General features: G+C 35.2%; 1 protein-coding gene across 1 annotated transcript in view; it reads right to left on the reverse strand.

The window, feature by feature from the left end:
- LOC106880231 (polycystic kidney disease protein 1-like 1) overlaps positions 1 to 26,073 on the reverse strand; it is a 246,725-nt gene that overhangs the window by 61,010 nt on the left and 159,642 nt on the right. The window contains exons 20-36 of the mRNA XM_052970309.1: positions 23,869 to 24,108; positions 22,386 to 22,518; positions 21,312 to 21,521; positions 19,624 to 19,805; positions 18,179 to 18,406; positions 16,203 to 16,588; positions 15,035 to 15,085; positions 14,356 to 14,400; positions 13,507 to 13,551; positions 11,671 to 11,703; positions 11,006 to 11,191; positions 10,667 to 10,818; positions 10,418 to 10,547; positions 8,727 to 8,829; positions 6,238 to 6,418; positions 4,625 to 4,681; positions 32 to 244 (exon numbers count right to left, since the gene is read on the reverse strand). Coding sequence (XP_052826269.1) covers positions 32 to 244; positions 4,625 to 4,681; positions 6,238 to 6,418; positions 8,727 to 8,829; positions 10,418 to 10,547; positions 10,667 to 10,818; positions 11,006 to 11,191; positions 11,671 to 11,703; positions 13,507 to 13,551; positions 14,356 to 14,400; positions 15,035 to 15,085; positions 16,203 to 16,588; positions 18,179 to 18,406; positions 19,624 to 19,805; positions 21,312 to 21,521; positions 22,386 to 22,518; positions 23,869 to 24,108 — 2,575 coding nt within the window. The remainder of the gene's footprint in view (positions 1 to 31; positions 245 to 4,624; positions 4,682 to 6,237; positions 6,419 to 8,726; positions 8,830 to 10,417; positions 10,548 to 10,666; positions 10,819 to 11,005; positions 11,192 to 11,670; positions 11,704 to 13,506; positions 13,552 to 14,355; positions 14,401 to 15,034; positions 15,086 to 16,202; positions 16,589 to 18,178; positions 18,407 to 19,623; positions 19,806 to 21,311; positions 21,522 to 22,385; positions 22,519 to 23,868; positions 24,109 to 26,073) is intronic.

Below are 26,073 nucleotides of genomic sequence, written 5' to 3' on the forward strand. Positions count from 1 at the left end.
TATATACAAATGCACGGAACAAGACTTTTACCGTAATAAATCCATTTGCTACATCTGATGACTTTACTATGAATGTTGAAGAATCCAGTGATGTAGACGAAGCTTCAACAATATTTGATAAAGAATCAATGGCAAGCTGAAGGAGGTTTTCTGTCTGGTGACCCATCACATCATAAAGTTTCTTTGAAGCATCAAGAATAGACTGAAGTATATTAAATGACAGATTTGCTGACTCCATGTTTAGCTGTGAAAATAAATGAAACGAAGATAAATAAATGATATATTGAAAAGCCCAGATCCAAATAAGTATTGCATAAAATATGTATGTAGAATGCATGTATTGCACAGTATAATATGGGTGTGAATAAAACAGGCTAGATTGCTCGTATGTTAAAAACGATTTTAGTGTGCTATCAAGATGATAGCAAACTATGATACACAGACGTAGCAGGATATCAATGTGATGATTGCTTGTCGTTTCTGTTGCATCTGTAATTTATCTTTTTCTCTGTTCTCAAGTGAAAATTTTGGAGGATAGACTTTGCATTATTAGAGAAGATTTACTTACAGACAATGGAAGTTTTATTCATTTTCTGTAAGTATCTCCCTAGGAGATTTGATACCAAATCCCCACTTCTACCACCGGCAAAAAGTAGTGCCACTGCTGTTTCTCAAATTCAAAGCCCCCAGCTATAACACACTTTCATATGCAAGTGAAAAGCTATGACCAAATAAGCTCTTTGGATTTGTTTCCTTGCTTTTAAGTTTATTCATTCACTACTTGCATTTCTACCCTGTTAATACTAACCTGTCTTATTTTAATTTGATCCATTGCTGCATGTTGAGTATACGGCTGTAAACCATTAGAGAATATGATGTAAACCTTACAAAGGGGAGCAAGGTCGTATATTTATTGGAGTTATGATATTTATTAAGAATAGAGCAGTATAACCTTGTAGGGTGTTAAGTAAAGGAAAATGTGAAAAAGTAGGTATATGAGTATAATTGTCATATCTTAGAATATCATATGTACCAATACTAATGCAATAGATAAGCAGAGTGTATAGATTGATTTTAGTAAACAGATAAGTAAATAAAATAGAAACTAAAAAGTAAAATTAAAAACAAAATATAAAATAGAGGTAATGGGGAATCCATAAGATAGCTGATAATTAAAGATTAATTATACAATCAAAATAATGACAATAGGTTTATTCTTTTTAGTGTTTTATAATAGAATAATATTACCAAATAATAAAAATAAAATACTATAGAGGTGAAAAAGCAAGAAGCAAATTAAAATAAAGTTAGTAATTTAAGCTAGAGTATGTTATATTGCAGAGTCAAGTGATAGTTTGTTTATAACTGAAGTATTAACAGAATATGGAGCAAATGCATATAAATACTATTATTAATTAATTAAGGTGAAAGCCATTCTAGACAATTTGTTACACTTTGTAAGTATCAACGGGCTTAATATATATATATTATGGTTTTTTTTACCTTTTACTTGTTTCAGTCATTCTGCAGCCATTCTCGGGTATTATTATCTCGAAGAATTTTTAATTGAAGGAATAAACCCCAGTACTTTTCTGATTTTTAAGCTTGGTATTTATTCTATTGCTTTTTTTTTTTTGCCAAACTGCTAAGTTACAGGGATGTAAACACACCAACACCAGTTGTCAACCAGCAATAGGGGACATACATAGACTCACACACACACATATACACACACACACACACATATATATATATATATATCATGTGTGTGTGTGTGTGTGTGTGTGTGTGTGTGTGTATATATATTGGGACATCCCATAAATAATGCAGTTTTTTTTATACTTCTTTTATATTTTAAAATGAAGATAAACAAAGTTCTTTTTTAACCTAAAATATTCTCTCCTTCATTCTCTACAATGCTCTTCCATCTTTCTGGTAGATTTGCAAGGCTCCTCTTCCAAAATTTACTTGTTTGTGTCAAAAATACGCCTCCAGTGCTGTTCTGATTTCATCTACAGAATTCATATTTTTTCCATCCAAATGATTTTGAAGACTGCGGAATAAATGATAATCAGATGGGACAATGTACAGCGAATATGATAGAAACTGCTCCAGCCTTTGGAATGTCATCCTCGCTGATTGTGACCGAACATTATCTTGATGGAAGAACACCTTTCGTTTTGAAACCAAAGATGGTCGCTTTTCTCTAGCGCTGACTTGAATGAAATGTTGAATGACCAAATCCAAGCTTCTCTGCTAGTTCCTCAACAGTCAGGGTGGGATTTTGTTCTATCAGAGTTTGCAGGACATCCTCATCGAGCTCTACAGATCTTCCAGGATGAAGATCGTCTTCTAGGCTGTAGCTTCCAACTTGGAATTTCTGGAACCACCACTGACACTGGCTTACGCTTATTGTCCAATCCTCATATATTACATTAATATTCCTTGCACTTTCCGTTGCGTTGTTGCCTTTATTGAACTCATAAAGCAAAATATGCCAAATATTCTCCTTTGTCACTTTCATTATAGCTTTGAAAAAAGAACTGTTACAATCGCTCTGCACTCTTCAAAACTTGCACTAAGAATAAGGACAAGGTAAAATTACTACCTGCTTTTATAGCAAGTTGATGCAGGTAGTTTATTGCGTCTCCCTCCGACTTTTAGTTCATGGAATTGCAAAAACATTATTTATGGGACAACCCAATATATATATATGTATATACATGACAGGTTTCTTTCAGTTTATATCAGCCAAACTCATTCGCAAGGTTTTGGTTGGCTTGAACTTATAGTAAAAGACACTTGCCAGAGATGCCACACAGTGGGACTGAACTCAGAACCATGTAGTTTGGAAGAAAGCTTCTTACTGCACAACCATACCTGTTCTTATAAATATATAAACTAAACAATATAAAAGAACCTAAAGTGAAAAACTGTTGGTTTAGATATGAAAGAATGAAGGGGTGGTGGTGGTGGTGGTGGTGGGAGAGATAAAAGGAAATGAAAGAAGGGGAACAAAAGTAGGAAGAGAAAAAATAGAATGGAGAGAAGATGCTGAGAATGGCAAGGAAGGAAGTTGTCCAAAAGAGAAAGAAATGGTGGTGGTGGTGGTAGTGGGAATGAGAATTAAAGTAAAAGACAAAGTGAGAAAGTGAGAAGGCAGGTCAGTGCAACCATATTGTTGCAACTGTTCCCATCTCAGGTGCAGACCAAGAAAAGCAGTTTGTTTTGGCTGGCAAATCAATCAATACATCAGACATACAAAACCAGCTGCCTCCCCCTCCCCTTCATCTTATTCTTCTCCTTCTTCCTTCTTCTTCTTCTTCTTCACTTCCTCTCTTTCTTCTCCTTCTGTTCCTTCATCTTCCTCTTCTTATCCTCCACCACCTCCTCCTCCTCCTCCTCCTCCTTCTTCTTCTTCTTCTTCTTCAATTTAAGATTCTTCTGTTTTCCTCCTTTTGTCCATATTACATTATTTTGTTCTCTCGGCATTTATAATCAACTCAACCCAAATTTCTAACCAAGTTTCTCAAATTAATAAACAGGTACATGAGACACCACCAATGCTGCTGCTGCTACTACTACTACTACTACTACTACTACTACCCTTTTCCCTCCATCAAAGTCACCATCTTCTTAGAATAAACACAAAAGTCAAAAAGAAAAACAACCGGCAACTCCCTCCTCCCAGCTGAGGTGGGTTTGTGTCTTGCAAATTACTTGGTGACCCTGTCAAAGTTGGTGCAGATAAAAAGCACCCAGTACAGTTGTTGACATTAGGGAAGGGCATCCAGCTATAGAAGCCTTGCCAAAACAAACAATGGGGCTGGGTGCAGCCCCCCACCAGCCTTACCACCTCCTGTCAAAGCATCCAACCCATGGGAAACAGATGTTAAACGATGATGAAAGTAGGCTACATTGTAGTCTATTCGATTAGGGTCAATGCATGACTGATATTGGTTCCCTGCTTCTGAAGGATGAAGTTGGCAACAGCACCGACAAAATGAATTGTCATCAAAAGGCCTTAGAATTGTGAGACAACAGGAAACAATATTTTGACAATAAAAAGATATTTACCGTTTAAACCCTCATCATCATCATCATCATCATCTGATGCTGATTTTCCATGCTGGCATGGGTTGGCTAGTTTGACAGCATCTGATGTGTGAAAAGAGCACATCAGGCTGCACCATCTGCTTCGGCATGGTTTCTGCAGCTGGATGCCTTAACCCTAACACCAACCAGTTTACACACCAGCATTATTGAGGTCACCATGAGGGAGGTGTAAGGTCAACATCACACACTAAGGTACAAGGGGACCACTATGAGAAGGTTAGGGAGCAGAGCAGGTTTTTGTAGAGGATCTGCATGGCTATTCTTGTCTGAGAAGGGGAGAAGGAAAGAAAGAAAGAGAAAACGACCAGTCGGAGCAGCAAGAGATGGAGAATGGCGAGGGTGGTCAGTTTGGCAAGAGGGGGATGGAGGGGGCAGATGGGCAAAATGGGTGGGGGTGAGTTGTGGCTATGTGGGCCAGTAAACCGACATAAACATGAGGAGTATTTATAAAGTGAGAAATGTAAATCGTTCTCAGGTGATATTACAAATCAGAAGGTGAATGTATTACCTCATCTGTTTTCAGTGTAATCGATTCAACAGCTTGCATTGTCTGAAGAGTTTCAAACTGAAATAAAAAAAGCAATTCATCTAATAAACTGACAAGGTCAACATGAAATCATGTTGAACAAATATTGAACTTTTCAGATATGGGAAACATTGTTCAGATTTTAAAGGAGTTCATAAACTTAGTTGATAAGGTTAACATCAGTAATATAACTCTTATTTATTTTATCCACAAAAAAAGGTGTGATAGAGTAAATAAACCTCAGTGTAAATGTGTAGAATGTAAAGATATTCTCTTACTACATTGTGAAAAGCCTTGAAAAATGACACAAGGTGTCCTAACTGATAAATATTTTCAAAATGCAGAACCTTTATGAAAAAATTTTTACAACAAATGGGGAACAAAAATACAAATTTCTATAAGATGGACAATGAGAGAGCTAATGATATTGGAACATTCAATTGAAGAGATGAAATTGAACTTTGATCTAATGGTTGTAGAATGATTAAGAGATAAATTCTTACTGTATCTATCTCTCAAGACAAACCAAATGATGTAGAATTAAGTGTAGAACTAAAATTGATAATGAAATGTCTGCAGAGCATTTGAATCCAAGAATGATGAGCTGGAGGTCCAAAATCCTATCCATTCAACGTTTCTGCTTTAACACTCTTGTGTTAATAAGGACAAACTGTTTGATCAATAATTATGAAACAGTTTCAAGAACTGGAGATGATTTTTTCATAGAATTCTTCTTTATCTGATGCAACACAAACAAATGTAAAGATTTTATGTATCAACTTGGATAAAACTAAACACATTTACCACCACTCGTACTTTTTCTTCTTCTTTGGCATTGTTATCATCATAGTCCTCTTTCTCCTTCTTCTCATCATTATTCACCATCATCATCATCAACATCATTATTATTACTGTCATTGTTCTCATCCTTATTCTCCTCACTGTCATGGACATTGGCATCGTCCTTTTCACCTTTGTCATCACTATCAGAGTGCAGTGAGTGGGCAAAATCATTTAAGCGGCAAAAAAAATGACTTGCAATATTTCTTTAGGTTTTTTACATTCTGAGTTCAAATTCCACCAATGTCAAGTATACCTGTCACCTCTCTAGGGTTGATGGAAATAAAATAGCAAGCAAGGACTGGGATCAATGTAATTGACCAAACTCTCCCTTTAGAATTACTGGACTTGCCAAAACTTGAAGCTATTATTATTGCTAAAAATATTATTGAAAGGTTGGCAGAATCATTACAGCATCTTATAAGATGTTTTGCATCATTTGTTTTTTTGAGCTGTGCATTCTGATTTCAAATCCCACCAAAGTGAGTTTTAACCTTTCAGCTCTCTTGGATCAATAAAATAGACTACAACTAACCCCTCCTAAATTTCTAACCTTGTGAGCCTATATTACAAACTATTAAAGTGGTTCTACAGTTTTCCTTCCAATAATTTATCTTTGGACAAACTGAAAAACTCTTTTGTTTTCAGGAGGTTTTAAACCAGTTCTGAAGTATTCTAATGTTTCTGGGGAAACCTTTTAGCAATCAAAAACATTAAAATGACATTAAAAGGTGAAAAAATAAGAAAGTGCAAACCTCATCTCGGACTGGTAAACTGTTCAAGATTTTCAAAAGTGAATGCCTGGTTTTCCAACTGGAATTCTTCATTGACTCATTTATAGGATTAAACCGGTTGAGTCGGATTGCCAGCATATTGACGAATATTCGTGCATTTCGGTCATCACCTTCAGCCAAATAGCGCCTCAATGTGTTATTTCTGCAAATGACATACAAAAGAATTGCTATTATTATAATTATTATTATTATTATTATGTGATGCAAACTCACTGCTTATTTTGTTGGGTATGATGGAAAGTGTCCACAGCCAGTAGACTGAGGTGACACTTGTTTACTGGTCATGCTTCAAGAACCCTGCCAAGAATTCTTGCAGTTCCAAGCAATGCTGATTCTTGTAGCCTACCTTGTAACCCTAACCCTACCTTCACACTTGCAATAATCTTTTCCAGCCATGTCGGTAGTTGAGTGCTGATACTTCCAAGTGCACCAATTATTATTGGTATCACGTCTACTCTCTTCATTGACCACACCCTTCATGTATTTCCCACTTCAAATTGTCATAGTTGTTTATTCTTTCTTCTTCTTTCACATTGATCCTGTTGTCATCATGTCATAAGCTTTGCGATAGTCAATCCAGGCCATTCCCAGATTTGTTCGCATTTGTTTACAATCTTGCATTACCATTTTGTCTATCAATAGAAGTTGACTTTGTCTTCCATCATTTCAAGATGGATAAAAAAAGTACGTGTTGAGTACTTAGATCAATGTAATTGACCAGACTTCTCCCCCAAAATTTTAGGCCATGTGCCCACCATAGAAAGAATAATAATAATTATTCTCATCACCATTAAAGTAGTGAACAATTAGCACAGCAGACAGAACGCATGGCAGCAGTTCTTTCAACTCCTTGCATTCTGGGTTCAAATTCAGTGAAGGTGTACTTTTCCTTTTATCCTTTTAGACATCAGTTAAAAAAAGTACCAGTTGCGTACTGGGTTGATGTAATTGACAAACTTGCTTCTTCTTCCCAATTGCTGTCCTTATGCCAAGATTAGAAAGAATTTTACGTAGTTAGTTCTTGACGCTTATGTTTGTCTGTCTTTCCAAAATTAGAGTCTTAATCTTTATCTCTTAGGAACTGTTCATGCATCACTTTGTCTTTCAACCCTGCAGTCTTCTTTTCAGTTTCCTTTTTCTTGAACTCTTCTGTGATCCCAGCCAATTTAATTCCCATGAGTAATGGTTCTGTGCTGTTCCAAATATACCAACCAAAACTATTTTCCTCACTTCTTATGCCATCTTCACAGCCTATCAAAACCTCTTCCTCCACCTTTTTGTGCTAACTAAATCCTACGCACATCACTATTAGGATGTAAAACTCCATACATTGTCATTTTCTTCCTTGATTCTCTCCTTTGGTCCATTTAAGTAGGCCCACTCCATAGTACTGATACAGCCCAAATACGGATGGCAGCTACATCTAATAACAGTACTCGTTCATACTCAAGTAAGTGAATTTAAGGCATAACTACAGAAATTTGACCTCACTCCTGACTTTGTTTCTTAATAATGTTCTGAAAAATGGAAAATTTTCATCATATCTTCCATAAATACATGTAAATTACAATCACATCAGAATTTGTTGTGAAGACTTTCTTCTCTCAAAGAGGATAACTATGGACAGCTGCTTCAAAACTTCCAGCTTCTATACCCAGATCATAAATTCATATTTATACCAATAATAATTGGTGCATTTGGTTTCATGAGTAAATGCCTAAATGACAGTCCAGATAAGATGGAGGTTCTTAGAAAAATAAATGAACCAGCCAACTCACATATTACAAATACAATCTGTCAGGAGGTCAGAAAAAGGTATACAAGACTTTACTCATGTTCCAAATGTATGGTTGAATGGATGGCATAGTTCAGTGAGAAGTGAGCAAGTAAATGTTAGAAAGATAAGATGGTTGAACAGGCTCAAAGACATTCCTCCATGGACAGCAGGGTAGAGTGAGTATGAGAGATTCACGCTTTATTTTGCGCTGTGAATAGAAGAGAATGGATAGAGTTTGAAGAGGAAATTAAAGGTAGAGACACGAGTGACAGATGAGTAATGGAGAGATAAAAGATAAAGAATGAAGAGGGGTAAGAGGAAGATAACAAGAGGTGCCCAGGCAACAGCAGCAGATGTTAACTCAGCAGAAACCCATTGGGTATGAGATCCCTGTGTTATAGAACTCAGCCATGCCCATCACTACCCTGTGCACAGACTAAACCCTTGATTGTCTTTGAAATGTAACAGAGGTGAAGCAATAAATATGAAAATGTTTCTCAATAAAGATGAGACAACCATGATTAGAAGATTGATTGTTTGCTTTGTGAATGAGTGCTGCCTTGCTGCCATAGGTGTGATAAAGCTGAGATGATCATTAAAGCGAATTAACAACAAAAATCAATGATTAAAATAATGTAAGAAAACAGAAAGAATGCAGACATTTTTTACTTACAGATAATCATCAGCACCAATTTTAATTGGTGTCACTCGAATAGGTATGAAACAAACAGAGGTCCGAGCTCCCAAACTGTCCATCACGGCAATATAGACATTGACTGTGAAGAGTAGATAAAAACATGTATTAACATTTAGTGGTGTACACATGTATACAGGATGAAATGTAGAGGAATTTAATTGTTTAGTATTTAATCGGTTCATCTCTCAAACTTTCCTTTCAATGTCATTCTAAAAGTATAGAAAGACACAATTGAAATCTTGAAGCTACTAAATAATGCATGATTAATTCAAAAATAATGTGAATAAATTAGCAATATGTCTGACAAAGAATGCTAAAGGATTGAAGCGATGTATCAATGACTGCAAACTTTCATAGAACAAGATTTTTATGAGATGGAATATAACCTCTTTAATCAAATTTTTGTGTGTATGGAAGTAAATGAATTGATATTTGTATCTTTTTATAAACTCTTTTATTTTTAGACCTAATTAATAGTCATGTGATTTAAAATTTGGAAATTATGCTGAAGCCTTTCGGATGTGTGTATATAGCTTTTATCTTTTTTTTTCTTCTGCTTTTATCTCTTAGTTGTTGCTGTTATTGGGTTGTGGCCATGCTGGGGCACCAGCTTTAAAGGGTTTAGTCAAACAAACTGACCAAAGCACTGTTTTCTTAAAGCTTGGTACTTATTCTCGCAGTTTCTTTTGCTGAACTCTTCAGTTACAAGGACATAAACAAACTAACACCAGTTGTGGAACAGTAGTTGGGAACTAACAACACAAAGAGAGACTCTCTCTCTCTTTCATTTTTCACATTACTCATGATCAACTATTCACCCCTTTCTATACATTTTTACCACACTCTCCCTCACTCTGTATAAAAGTATATTGCTCACACTGTGTGTGTGTGTGTTTGTCAGTGTGTGTAAGAGTTTTCATTTGGGTGACAGTGATTTAAAAAAAGTACGTAAATGATAATTTATTTTGATAGCATACTTTACTGTTAGTAAATATGTTTTTCTGACACACACACACACACAAGCTTGATGTGCGGTGGGGCATTAAAACTTTAAGTTATAAATTTTTTTGTTTTGTTGTTGTTGCTTACATACAAGCAACAGAGCACCACATTATCATTCCAGAAACTGTGTTTATGGGGAGAAAAATATTGGAAAACATCAATATATGTCAGAGTGACAAAGAAACGAGCAAGATAATAGGTGGTCATGGAATGTACTAGAAACAACAGCTAAACCTCCCTTAAATTACAGGGAGAAGTCATAAATTTTCAAAAAAAATTTTTCATAACAAGCTTCCCTCCAATCATTTGTATGGGAAAAGTGGAGAAGAAAAGTTTGCAAAATAGAATAAGAAAGATATGCTGTGATAAATCTGGAAAGTTCTGGAAGGACTTGTACCAAACATTGGCATTGAAAGTTACACAAACACCAGAATGGGGTGCCACTGCATAGTGCTACATATCCTAACATTGCCATCAAGATACAGGACCAGATACTATAACAACTTAGGTTTCAAGGGCCCACAGCACTCCAATATCCTTCTAAAAAACCTGAGAGACCTATGTGTGTGTGTGTGTCCCCTTCTATAAGAGTGTGAAAATTTTGTGAAACCTTCTGCAAGGTCAGAAAATTGTCAAAAAATCCATAACAGGAGATTTCTACCTACCTTTAAAATCATTTTCTGGATTTCCTGCTGGTAACATAAAGTTTAAGGTTGCATTGAGGCCACGATAAAGCAAGTTCTTGCGTTGGTTCTTTTCAAAATTATAACTGATCTCATAAATCAATGGTAGGTGCTGAAATACAGAGTGAGATTTGTTTTATTGCTACATAGAAGCCATAACCTTGAGAATATTTTCAGGTCAGGGTGTTTATTAGAATTATAGTTTAGAACCTGAAGCACAAGAGTACTTACTTTATCTTTCCATTCATAGCAGAATGCACTAAAAGAGGTTTCCATTTCTACTCCATGTAATGGCTTGATACTGCAGCTTCCTAAATATGGACTCTCGTTAATATGGAAATGAGCATATGCAACACCATATGTACCCTTATCAGTATCATTATCTGTGGAAGAAAATAGACCCACATCAACCAATAAATCAATTTCACACTCTCTGCACACTACAACATCAATTTCAAAGTTGAATTAAATCTCTCAACAGATAGAAACTTAACGACCTAATTTACAAATCTGTTTTAATTTTTAAAATAACAGCACAAAAAAAAAAACCAAACTAAAAGAACAACCAACCTTTTTTTGAGACATTTACACGAATGATATAGTCTCGTCCCTGAGAGAGCACACCTGGCTTAATTACAAGAGACTGACTACTCATCATGCTTAAGGTGTCATTGATGCTTAGCACCACATTCCGACGTGACTTGCTGACGATGTGTTCTTCAACATTAGCCACAAAATTAGAATCCACAATTGAATCTGTAAAAAAAATATAAATCAATAAATAAGTCTTTCTAACTTGTTTCTAGTAAAAGCAGAAAGTTTAAAATTTAGAGGAAACGGTTAAGTTGATTCTACAGACCTCAGTACTTGATTGAAATTCTATTTAATCAACCCTGAAAGGATGGAAGGTAAATTTGGTGTTGATGGGATTTGAACCCAACACTAATGATTCTGCTGATCTAATGGCCTTCATAATTTTAGTAAAAGTGATGATGATGATGGCTTCATTTGTAATAAAGACCAACAAAAGTTATTTTTTATTAAACATAGCTAGTCCTGGAACTTTTTGATACCAATTCATATATATATATAGAGAGAGAAAGTTAAGTTTATTGCAGTGAAGAGCATTAGACATAAAACAGATTTCAATTAATCTGCAAACTTAACGGCTCAGAGAAGAAGCTACAATAAATTAACATTAGTATAAAATCAGTGAAGTCAAAAAGTACACTTACCTTCAACCTTTTTAGTCGGAGGTACTTGGGGTTCTAAAAATAAATGAAAAAAGTAAACAGCCAAAATTAAGCTTCAGTAATTTGAAATACATTCATTTCAAACTGGAAACTATAACCATCTCACACACACACACACACACACACACACTATCTCTCTCTCTCTCTCTCTGATTTCCTCTGTATCTACACTAGTTAGTTTTTCACAGTCAGTGATCAGTCAGGCTTTGACATAGCCTGATTGATTGCCAAAAATGCAAGCCAGTAGTTATGTGTGAGTCATTAACGTCACACAAATAAACTCTGCCACATATAGATGAGTAATCTTCTTCATAGACATACAAACATGTTCTTATACATGTGTGGGTGCGTACATGTGTTTGTATATATTACATGTGTGTTTGTGCATCTGGGAGGCTGGAATATGGCCCATTTACCCTTATCAGGCTTCATCAGTGATGCTTTGCATTCATCATTGGATCAACTTCCAGGAATTCCAGGGTGCATGTAGGGTATATATTAAAGATTAATAAAGAAGATGGAGGGCATGGACCAAGGCGTCACACTCGGCTGCCAGAGCCACCACAAATCAAAGGCTTACACACCCTCAACCCCACACTAGATTCTTTGTATTTTTTATTTTATTTTTATACCTCTTAGTTTTAACAATATCCTCATGACCCCAAATAATAACACACACACACACACATCCCACCCCATTCATGTTAGGTGCTTTGAGATTCCATTCCTGCATTTTCTTTCTCATTTGAACATATCCACCCACACTGATAGAATCTCTCAATGCAGCGAAACTGAAATATAAATCTCTGCACTTAAAGGCGTATTATGCCCCCTGAGGGGTCTTCTTTGCACTGTGCATTGCATCAGGTGTTATTGCATTGTTCCACGCCCATGAGGAAGAAGTGCACCATGAAGACAAAACAACTGTTTCTCTTTGTGACAAGACATTACTTTTTATCATCATACACTCTGTCTTCTCTATCAATCTTTCATTTATATATATATATATATTCTGTTTATATATTTGTTTTCTTGGCAATATGACCATCCCCAAATACAATATATATATATATATAAAGGTGTAAATTAACATTAAGGAGTGGAATGTACAAGTCAAACTGCTTCATGGTCCCAGCAGACAAAATGGAAAAGGCGTTGCCCCAGAGGATGGCAAGGCAGATGCACTGGAACAGCCTCTCTATGACACATGCAGCTTGCACTTTCAGACAGCCATCTCCATCCTGATAGCAGTGAGCAGGGATATGGTCTGGGGTTCAAGAATGCCAGAGGTCTTCACAGCCACAGACTCAACCATAAACCTGTCAAAGATACTTTGACAGTTTGCCTTTCTCAGCCTAATGAGCAGCGGAGCCTGGCAATGATAGCTGAACACACCAAGTTACCATTGGAGAAGGTGTCACAGCATGTGGTTGGGAAGCAAGCTTCTTACCACACAACCATGCATTGGGTGTTGTAGACCTTGCATTTGCAAAAGTGGTGATATTCTACTGGGAGGAAAGTTTTTTTGATGTAGATGAATAAAAGTGATTGACGAAGATGGTTGAGAGATGTTGCTGTTGTTATTTAATGTCTGCCTTCCATGGTATTGGGATGGTTTGACAAGAACTGACCAGGCCGAAGCCTGCACCAGACTTCTGCAACTGTTCTGGCAGGATTTTTACAGCTGGATGCCCTTCCTATAATGCCAACCACTCAGCAGAGCAGATGAATAAAAGTGATTAATGAAGATGGTTGAGCGGTTCACTCTAACAAAGAATGAGAAAACAAAATTCAAAATTCACAAAAATTCAAACTTACTCGGCCAACGGTCTTGCTTGCCGCTTTCCCCTTCTTCAATAACTGCTGTAAGAAGAGAAAATGTGAATATCTGAAACAAGCATGACATTATAAGAAATAACACAAAAGATAAAAGACGTTTAAATATTACAATCAATGGAAAATGTTAGACTTGAGATATCTTGCCTTTCCTAAATGTTATTTCAGTATAATATTATACATTGAAGGACAGTCAATCTATTTCAGCTTATTTCATCTGTCTAATTACATCAATATGGTCTGGCAGTCAGACTCTTCATCTGCTCCAATCAAAGCCAAATCAAAACCACTGACGTGACCGATGACAGTGCCGCCTGATTGGCACTTGTGCCTGTGGAACATTAAAAGCACATCTGAGCATGATCGTTGCCAGGGCCATGGATTGGCTCCCATGCCAGTGGCACATAAAAAGCACCATTCGAGCGTGATTGTTACCATCGTCACCTTACTGGCACATGTGCCAGTGGCACATGAAAAACAACGTTCGAGCGTGGTCATTGCCAATGCTGCCAGACTGGCTCCCATGCAGGTAGCACGTAAAAACACCTTTTGAGCATGGTCGTTGTCAGAACCGCCCGACTGGCCCTTATGCAATCCACTCTCAGAGTGGTTGGCAGTGAGCCTGGTGCAGCCGCCCAGCTTGCCAGTTCTCAGTCAAACCGTCCAACCCATGCCAACATGGAAAGCGGACATTAAATGATGATGAAATATAAACATGCACACAAACACAAAACTTGTGACTGATGACTAAAGATGAAGGTGGTTGAGAGTTGAACTCCTACAAGAAATGAGAAAAAAAAATTTGAAAAAATTCACAGAAAGTGCACTTACGTGGCCAACGGCCGTGCCTGCTGCTTTCCCCTTCGCCTTCAATAACTGTTGGAGGAAGAAAATGTTAAGATATGACACAAGAGTAACATTATAAGAAAATAAATCAATTCGTTTCTATTACAACCAATGTAAAATACTGGTCTTGAAAGATCTTGGTTTCAATATGAATGTTTTTATTTGCTACTTTAATATTTCATTATTTATATAGTCTATCACTGTATTTGCTACTTGTATGTTTGTAAATGTTGATACAATTAAGGCTGTAGGGTTTTGTGGATGATATGCATACGACTTCCAGGTTGGACATACAGGATGTGTTCGAAGTATTCGGTGAATGTCATTGAGTAAGAGGTGTTTAGGTTGTTGGAGTTGATCATATTCTGTTTTCATTTTGACTTCTTCTGATAATGTGTTTCAGAAGAACCTCCCTCCTAAAAATGATGTAGATTGTATCCAAACATCTCTTAATTATAAGAGCAGAGACTCAAAAATGGATAAGAAGTACCCACAATGCGATAATTACAACTGCAGGGTTGGGAGTGTGAGAGAGAAGGAAGAACATTGTAGAGCTTCTGATTTTAGGGTTTTGCATACAACTCATTTAAGAATGATTCTAAACATTCTGAAAATGTGACTTAAGATAACAGGCAAGAAAATGTGAAAACAACACTCGACCTACCTTCCGGTATAACCATGTCATGGAAAAAAGGATTATTTGGTATTCCTTCAACTAGAAATTATAACAAAAAAATATTGTTTCAACACAAAAATCAGACAATTCCAATGCTATCACTAATCTCTGTATCAAAGAATAAAAAAATTAGTCTTACACAAACATTGTAACCACCTTTCTTCTCATTATGACTGATGTGAATTTTATCTTATTAATTGTGCTAAGAAGAAAAGTTATTGGTTTTTAAGGTAGAAGGCATTTAAGCAATTAATTATAAAAAATTTTAAAAAACCATAGGAGACACCTCTAGAACAGATGCCAATGTCTATGTGCTTTGAAATTTATTTCAAAGTCAATACTGATTTTCATCCTTTCATAGAGTTAGAGTAGAACTAGCACAAAGTAGTCAATTGAATAGCTTACAACTTCATTGATTTTCACCAAAATTAGTTTCCCATTTATAAGAGAAATTATTATGGAAAAAAAAAAAAAATTACTAATCAAATTATTTCAGCTTTGCTTAATTGTTTAATGGTGGCACATGAAAAGCACCTTTTGAGTGTTTGAAGGGTATCCAGCTGTAGAAACCATGCCAAATCAGAATGGAGTCTGGTGCAGCCTTCCAGCCCTGGTCAAACTGTCCAACCCATGCAAACATGGACAATGGATGTTAAATGATGACGATGATGATTATCACATTTCTAATGAAATCCACTCTTTGTTTCAATTAATTTGGGAAATAATGAAGTATTTAGTAAAATAACTTTTGTCACAATTAAGCTGGTGTTTGGAATATAAATTAGCATAAAATTGAAATAGGTTTTAATTTAAATCACTTGAGAAAAGTAAGTTTGTATGATGGAAGCAGTGGTGGCCTCAGGTGAGTAAGTATCGAAAAAGTCGAATTGCAACAATGAAATGCCAATTGGTTTACATTTGTTAGGAAGATTGTTAGAAGGAATCTCAGTTATCAACTGAAGTGATTAGACTCCAAGAAATTAGCACAATTGTTTCTTGTTTCTGTGTAAAAAACAGAACTGAAAGGTCAATCAACTGATTGAACTAATTCTTTCAAAAGAAATTAATACCCCAAGCAAGAACATAACCATTTTCAAAGCTATTTTATCAATAATTACTAAGTGATACAAGAAAAATCCAAATGAATATCACATACCAGGGTCTTCATAAATTGGTGGCATTTTTGGTGGAGGCAATGTTGGCTTCACAGTAGTAGTAGTAGTAGTAGTAGTAGTCGTTGTTGTTGTTGTTGTTGTTGTTGTTGGCTGTTGTGTAGTATTGGTGTTGGAGGTAGTGGTGGTGTTTTCTTCCGTATCATTTAATTTCAACTTTATGTAGGATGACCCATTGGCTTCAACACATTTGCCATAGTCATGGGCACCAAAATTTTTATTGTATCCTTTATCAATAACTCGGAACACATTCCACTCATAGGTCAAGGCACTTGCATTATCACCACAGTTATCACATGTTGTTTCTAGTGTCAGTTTCTCGTTAGCATTCATCACATTGTTCACACATGTTGTACATGCAACCATCACACTGTAAGTAAAAAATTTTCAGCAATGAGAAAGGAATTTCATTGTTAAATTTTTGATCCAACAAAAATATGTAAATCGAACAACAACAGTAATGATTATAAAAAAAGAAAACAAAAAGGCTAAAGAAGAGTTACAGAGATGGTCATAGTGAAGATACATGTATTTTGTGTGCTTTGTCCAGAAATGGAATGAGATAAATAAGGAATTCCTTAGTGTTATTTCATAACTTCTAATCCAGCAGATGTCATGAAAGTAAACCAGTGAGAACGGCTGTAGTTAGGTAACAGTTCAACCACAAATCCTTTCTCTAACATCTAAACACCATTACATAATCAGCATCTTACATCTTACATATGTAGATTCCAGTCGGCTTGATCCACACCAGTTTTTATGTTATACTTTGTAATGCTGCGATTGAATTTATGTATGGTCAACATTTTTAAAGAAAGAAAGCACTTTTGGTGAAAGAGAAAATTAACTGTGCTGTTAAATCAGATGATTTAGATGAAGTTCTGCCAACAATATACAACAATTTCTGATATTTGCAAGAGAGAGAATGTTCTAGGATCATTACAGGGCAAGGACCCCGACAATAACCAGCCTTCAATTTCATTTTCTATTCCTAGGTTAATCGGAAACATAGACTGCCATGTTATTTGTAAACCTTGGTAGTTCAATTATTCGGTGAAAATTATTTGATCAGCCTGAGGTTGTTGTAGAAGACACTTGCTCAATGTGCCACACAGTGGGGCTGAACCTGGGACTATGTGGTTGGGAAGCAAATTTCTTACCACATAGCTATGCCTGTGATATTATACACAGACGTGTGTGTCCCCGTATGTACACTCTGCTGATACTCCAAGTTTCTCATTGAATAATGAACTTTTATGATAAGTATTAATTATCTCCCAATTCTAATTATTGATTATCTTTCACTCAATTCTGAGTGTAAATGTATATGTACATATATCCCTTCTCTTCCTGGTAGTGTTTCTATGTTTCTATATTGGCATCTTCGTACTTGGACTACATCACAAATGAGAAGATCAGCAAAACCATCCAGCATCACATTGGCTTCTATAAAGATCTCAGAATGATGACCATGTAACAAGATCTAGTAGCCTTTCATTTCACCATTTTTCAAGGAGGGTTAGGGTTAGGGAAGAAAGGAGAAGTGAACAGAAGAAAAGATGGAAAGACAACATCAAAGAAAGGAAGGCAACTCTTAATAAAGAGCTGAGCTCTTTTCAAGCAGCCGACAAGAAACGATGGAGACTGGTATACCACATGTCATGACAGGATTTATAATTCCACTGTGAATGGAGGTGTCCAAGTAAGCAAGACATTTTATCAGTTATTGTGGTGTAAAATTACACTTGGTGAATATATATCAAACTTGAATGTAAAACTACTCTGTACAAATAAAGAGTAATGAGATTAAATGTCCAATAGTATTTCAATGTTGCTCTTCACAATCGTATATTTAGCATTTTAGTTTGTAGTCTTTCTCTTCAAATTTTTCCTTCAGAAAATCTAAACATACACACAAACAGATAAAGAGAATAATAATTAATAGAGTGAAATATCTTACTTTAGAATATTTGGTATGTGTGAGGCAAAAAGAACTTGCGATACTACCACTTTCTCAGAACTTGGAACCGACACAGTAAGCCGAAACTCAAAATCATTCAGTCCATTTTTCAGAGAACTACCAGGAAATACTAAGATGGATTCATTCTTCACAATGTTGTTACCATTGAAAGTATCATTGAAACAGGTAGAATTTTTCCTTCTTAAATTCAAACAGTGCCATTGATATCTGTAAAGAGTCCAAACATTATCACTGGTTACATCTAACATTGTAATGGTAATAAAAATCCTCTAAATAAAATTTCTTCAATGTAAAAACAGATCAATGAGAAAACTTATCATGATTAAAGAATAAACAACAAAAATGTCTGGGTTTGAAGTGTAAAAGTGACTATATTTAAGGGAGAAGTGAGAACTCTATCATACTCTACTTTGTCTATATCTAGTTTAAATCTAATTTTTAATAGCATTTCACATTAACTGGTAATTTCTAAAAAACTGTTGACATCATCCTATGATTCAATGCAGTCAGTTAATCATTTATTTTCAATTCATTTATCCATATGAAGGTGTCAGTTAAGAATAAAAATCTATTATATTCACACGGTGATAATAGTGGATGGGTTAGGAAATATAATGTGAACATATGGACCAAAGAGACAATGGTTTGTATTTGGTTCTATATTGGAGTCTCTGGTAAATATATTTCTCAGTGAGTTTACTTTACAGTATGTAAACAAGAGGTAGAATACACTACTGTAAATAACCACAAACAATTGTAATAGTGAACCTGGAGAGAGTAACAGAAAATCCGTCTCCTTTTGAGTCACTACGATAAAAATAAAACTTACAACGATGTTCTAAAAGTAATGGTTATTATTGAATGAAGTTATTATTAGGCAGTAGAGAAAAGTGACTTTGTATGGGCAAAGAATTTTACTGTAAAATCTCCAATGCAAACATAGTCAGAGAAATTCAGAATTGACAGTTGAAGTGGTGGCTGTTGTCACCAAAGCAGACTGAGGTAAAAAAAAATTGTGTGCTTTGGTAAGATTTGAAGAAATAATTGATTCTGAGCAGAGTAAAATTATCTCAAATTATGCTTTAAATGTATAGGAAAAACAGTAAATGTTTCACTATTTTAAGAATTGTCCAAATACATGCTTGACTACAACAATAATGAAAATAATGTCTTACACTAGCACAAGATATGAGATATGGAGGGGAGGAGGAGGGGGTAGAGTTTAATTATTAGCTCTGTTACTAGCCCCAGGGAAATAAGGGGTAATGTTAACAGAATTTGAACCTACAATGTAGAAGGATGAACCTGTAGAGGCAAGTGCTTGATATTATTGCAAGGGAACTATATATACTGTAATGAAAGGGAAGTGTTGTTAAGAAAAAAGTTTATTAAAAAAAACAACATTTAGATTTAAATGAAATTACCTGAGATGGCTGTTAGTTAGTGAATCTGGATCTCTGGAATATGATCCATCAAGAACAATTTTTTTTGATGTACGCGATACATATCGCCTGATACCACCTACAATGATGCCGTGGAGAGGGGACGGTATAACAGTGAGACCCATCCTTACTTTGGTGTACACAATCGTTCCATCAATTTTCACCTTTCAATAAAAAAAAGTATAAAATATACATTAACACAAGTTTTGCCAACATCATAATCTTTTTTTAAGTTTATCTCAACAGATTTTCTATAGAATTCAGAGCCAACACTGAAGATAACAACATTTTGTACACAAATACATTCATGTAAACAAGGCGATTGAAAATAGAATAAAATAGGGAACGGGTGTATATGCATATTTCAAAAATTATTGCTCTTTCATCAGTGCCACATTCAACTCATTAACTCTATCCACAAATGCATTGCTTAAATACCTATTAAATTTAATGGTGTAACACCACTTGATATACCAATTGACATATTAATCACATTTCTGGCAAGTGGTACGTAAATTTTAATTGTTAGCAAGGACACAGTATTTCATTTTTCAACCATAGTATACTACTGAATATATCAAAGTTTTTTTAAGTGAACATTGTGCCTTACTCTGTGTTAGCAGTGCATTGTTTTCATGTGCTGACACTGAGCACTGTAGAAAATGTGTAGAGATAAACTTCAAAATAAAAATTATGGTTTCAAAATGAAATAGTGTGCCCTTGTCTGGATTCCCTATGACCTTTAACAATACAAGCTGGAAACACTGTATCACATGACTGGAATAGTGACAAAACTATATCCACATGCATCTTTAATCTGAGGTAAATAAATTTATTCCTTTGTAAATTCAGACTTTGTAAAGCAATGAAATTTTCTTATCACTGAAGGTTGAATATAATTGTTTTTGATTATAGGCTATCAATAATTACCAATGTAATCAAAACATAATTGGTAGAAGCTTGTAGAATAATTTGTTGGTTTGTGGATTAGCTCCCAGGAGTATTCGGTTGCTTGGCATGTCTGGTTCATTATCATCATCACTGCTAAACATTCACCTTTCATGCTGGCATGGAGCAAATTAGCTTTCTACGTGCAACTACCATTAACAATGAATTCATGGTTCCAAACATTGGACTATGTTCTCCAAGATTATTCTTTGCAGCACCTTTCCAAACTCTAATGAGTAATAATACTCAAAGGAATACATTACAGTTGCCACAGAGCAAAGCTTTAAATCATAATGTAAAAATACATTTTTATAGCTTTAAAAACGTTTTTTTTTTATTTAATTTTATATATGAAATCAAGTATGGGTGAAATGGCTTTTGAAGATAAATCGTCTTCATCATTATTTAATGTCCATCATCATGCTGTTGCTGCTGCTGATGATGATCTTCCAAAACCATGAGCTTTTAGAGTTTTTAAAAAATCTTTTTTGCATGAAAGTGAAGTTTCTTCTGGATGTAGTCAATAAATCACAGTCAAAATAAGTGATTTTAATGATGAAAGATATAACAGTGAATGAGATGAGAATGAAAGAGAGAGAGAGGATGAGAGAAAGGAAGAGATGGCAAAAGGGTCAAGATTGAATAGAGTAAAGTATTTTTGAAACAGAAGAGTACGATGTAAAAGTGATTGAAAGTAAGGGATCTAAAATATGATGACTTACCTCTAAATCAACAGAATAATTCCCATATTTAAGAGTCAGCCTTGGAAGGAAAAGGATTCTCTCTTCAAATACTTCTTTTGCAATATTTTTAGGTTGCACTATTTCACCAGTTGTTTTATTCTTGATTGTCCAAATATAACTAATGTCTCTTTTATTGGAACAGTCAACTGACACAACTGGTTCAATATGGACATCTTTGGAACGCTGGACCTAGTAACATCATATTGATAGGGTTTATAATTTAAAAAAGAAATTGAAGACAATTATTTTACTTTGTATCTTTTAAAATTGTTCTAAAAGTGCAAATTATATGCCTGGTTAGACTATGTTACTTGAATAAGTGTATGAGTTATAAAAGACTTCTCATTATTTAAGACAAGAAATTATGAAAGCATTTTAGATTATTTGAAATTAGATATATAGTAACCAAATAAATATTGTTAGCATTTAAATGAGTTTCACTAACACGTGTCTCTAATATAACCTTGTCAAACTAATCAATATTGTTGATAAGACTATAGTGCCAAACAAAATGATAAATGGCTAGTAGTCAAAATAACCTTCAAAATATACCAACAGCTTCACACCATGTAGAAATCATTACACTGCAGGACAATTCAAGATGGCTGATTCATTAAGTTGTCAGTCTACTAGAAGCAGAACTGATTTACCATTTTAGAACCACACTGTGCCCAAGAGAAATGCCTTGCTACTGCATGTTACCTAATTATACCATGCGGAGTTACATTATACACTCAAATCTTACCACAGATATTTGGAGAAAGACAGACACTGCCAAGAGTATTATCATCAAAATCAAGCCAAGATATTGTATTGATTTAAACAAGGAGTCAATCAATCAATATTGAACAGTTGAGAGATATATCTTAATAGAATTGTTGTGTTAATGATCACAAGAGAAGATACAATGAAATACAAAGTTAGTTCAAAGGCCAATTAATTCTAAAAAAATAATTTATAATGAAAGAGAAAATAGGAATATGTGCCAGTTGTACAAGAACTCCCCATAGAGATCAGAGATGGATGCCTTTACATGGTTAAAAAGACACTTACTATCTGATTGTTGGATCCAAGGATATTAACTTCTGGTGGTTTGCAAGGATATTCCAGTACAAACAACTTTTTGGTGTCAACACTTTTGCTGATTTCATTAAACACTGTCAAAATCACATCATACACACCAGTTCTGAAGAACAACAATAAAAAGAGAGACTAATTTATAACTCAACAAATTCACTGAAAGTTATATATAATCCAACTGCAATACTGTAAATAATATGGAATAAATATCTTAATCCCTATCAAACTAATCTACAGGGTGTGATGGGTAAATTGTTGCCATTTCATACTTTTAATTTCGTGCATGTGCATTGTTTCTTTGGCTGCACAGTATGGTAGGTTCAGTTGGGCACCGTCTGTGAGAAAAACAGCCCCATGATGCAATTCACCCTGCCAGAAATTTGGAAACAACATGCTGTACTGCTTGGCATTCATGCCAGAAGTGATAAAAATCGAACCGAGAATGATAAAAATCAAACGTCCAGTCAACATCATGGTGTCTGGAGTGACCACTAGTGATGGCAATGTTATGCCTCCATTCATCTTCCTACATGGCCTCAGATTCAACACGGAAGCCTACATCAAGTGTGTGGAGGAGGTAATGCTGCCCTGGGTCGAAAGGGTGGCTACTGGAAGACCCTGTGTCTGGCAACAGGACTCTGCACCATGCCATACCATTTTGTAGTTTTTGACTAAAATCATTGATGTTCTACAACTTCTGTTACATTGAACAAGAAAGCTGCACAACCATCTCCCCATAATCCAATTCATAAACTTGCTTTTCCTCTTCTCTTTATTATCTGTACATCAACTCTTAAACACTTTTCTCAACCCTCCCTCCCCATACTGCTCCTGTCTGGAATGATCTTTCTACCCACCTTTCCTTTTATTTATTGTTTTTATATTTTCACTTTTTTTTTCTTATCCTATGGAAATCAATCTGGAGAAGTTCAAGGAGGTTAACTGTATTGACCTCACCAGTCTGGAAGGGTGGACCTTGCAAAGGACAGAGCTGTTACTCTTCTTCCTCAAAATACTTGAAAAATTCAATCCAATAACAGGTCAGCACAGCACAATGAAGCTTATATCTCATCAGAAAACTAGTTTATAATTTTATTAGATTTGTATATAGCCTTTCAGAGTAGTTTGATAGTGTTAACGATTTCTATGACAAGCAAAACACGACAATTATACTGAAGGATGAAATTTCTCATTAACTCTTGAATTTTAAATTTCTATTGTCGGTTTTGACCCTGTATTCTAAGATTGGTTGATGAGCAGAGCAAAAGCATGTTTGTAAAATTACTTTTTCTTAATCAGTTATTGATTCTTCCACAAGTTTGGAATGTCTTATTCATTTGACATTGATCTGTTTATCATCAATCTACACCAAACCCAACAGAGTATCTCAGACAAATCCAGACAATTTATCCCACATAATAATACATTTAAAAAATCAAAATAAGATATACTAAACCTGTTGAATTTATGATAGACTGTTTTCTCAGTTTCCTCAGGTGTGCCATCACCAAAGTTCCATCGGAAATTTAAATCAGATCCCGAGTAGTAGTACGATGAAAACTTAATCAAAGAGTTCACAATTACTTCACCAGACATGGTTATTTCTAATGATGATATTTTAGAGAATATTTGAACTTCGAGAGGTTCTGATATTGCATGGCTAAAGGCATTAACTGCTGTTGCTGTCACAGTGTATCTGTGAAAATAATAATTGAACAAATAACAAGAAAATTCAGCCAATTATGTAAAATTGATTCAAAACTGAAAGAAGTGGTTTAAAATTTTTGTAACGAATATGTTAGTATCGTTTACACTGTTCCCCCCAAACACGTTTCTAATTGACAAGCAAACTTTTACTCATTAATACAAATAACAAATTCCATCTGTCTCTTTAACCTTTATTATAGTGGTCTTTCCTTGCCTAAACTAACATTCAACTTCCCCTGTTCAAACCAGCTGAATATAGTCACCCTCTCCCTCTCATCATTTCTTTAGTATCTCCATTCCTAAATCATGTATGGAACACCTTTCCTAATCTTCTTCTCAACCCCCAGAAAATCTCACTATATTTCCTCCATAAACATCACTACATCCCACTACATCCATCTCACTATCCACTCTTCCCTACCCCTACACCATATCATCTACTCAACACGTGTTCTTCCTTCATTACATTCACCCCCACCACCAATCCTCACACTCTTGTAATCACTTAGTCACCCATATTAGCAATCCTTCTATCCCCACCCACCTCTATTTCCTTGTACCCTAAGGGTCCACCCCAATACCTTACCACTTCTTTTTTTTTTACTCTCCATTCCACCCCAAAACACCTCCACCCTCTTTCCTATAATGTGTTCTGCTCTGGCCCTTTTCTTATATTTAACTCCTCATCCGTTAGCAAGGGGTTCATAGTCTTTCAAACTACATGAAAATGTTGCTAGTGTTGGTAGCAAGAAAAGAAAAAAAAACAGCAATTAGTTCATGATGTAAAGTGGTTAGCATTAGGAAGGCCTTCAAACATTGGATGGTGAGGCAATCCTTGGAATCAAAGGATCCTGTCAAACCATCCAAGGAAGCAAGGAAGACGATGATAAAAGTTGAAGTTAGGAAACTGAACTGACCTTATGCTAAACAATGAAAACAACAACTTGGAGTTTAATCAGTGTTGTATGAGGTTTTGCATGCAATTCTCTGCCATAGAAATATAATATTAAATATCTTGCATTAGGAAATGTTGCATTCATCACTCCACTTATTTCGATAAGAATATAATTTGATCTCTCAAGTCCAATTTTTCACTCCACTCAAGAAGACCTGCCCACAACAAAGCTGATATCCTAAAACCAAAGTACCACATAAAAAGCACTGGTGATGATGCTGTGAAAAAAGCATCCAGTACACTCTGTAAAGTGGTTGGCATGTTAGGAAGGGCATCCAGCTGCAGAAACCAAGCCAAAACAGACAATGGAACCTGCTGCAGCCCCTTGCCTTGTCAGTTCCTGTCAAGCCATCCAACCCATACCAGCATGGAAGGAGGACGTTAAATGATGATGATGGTGGTGGTAACGATGAAGAGGAAAGGGCAAAGATCTTGAAGTACATGTACATTAAATTTGTCTTTTATTGTCCTGAAACCTTTCGACAGAGTTTCCAATAATGCCATTATTAATTTTCTACCTCATAGAAGTAGTTTCAGCTTCATAAGTGCAGATGCATTATTGTGTAACAATATTGTGAAAATGTAGACGTTTCAAGATGTGAAATATCGTTCTATGGATAAGTCTCAAAATGGATACATCTCTAGCAACATGTAATAATACATTGGGCTAAAAAGACCTTACATGGTCAAGAGGTCAAAAGTTAATTGTATAATTCAACTTTACAAGCAACAGGTTTCACACTGTTTTTTTTTTTTTAATTTATTTTTCTAAATAATTTACTCTTTTGATAATTTTATGCTTTCCACCAAAGAAAAAGTAAATTCATCTTGAAATTTTGGCTGAATGCTGTGTTGGTGTATGTTTTCAAACTGAAATACTGAAAATATTGGATATTTCAAGCTCATGAAAAGTCTGAAACTAGTATGAATATAACTAATAGGTTTTTAGAATAATTTATATTTAGTATCCATTCACATAATTAGAGCAGTTACTACACA

This window comes from Octopus bimaculoides, chromosome 9, assembly GCF_001194135.2.
Source record: "Octopus bimaculoides isolate UCB-OBI-ISO-001 chromosome 9, ASM119413v2, whole genome shotgun sequence".
In the NCBI taxonomy this organism is placed as follows: Eukaryota; Metazoa; Mollusca; class Cephalopoda; order Octopoda; family Octopodidae; genus Octopus; species Octopus bimaculoides.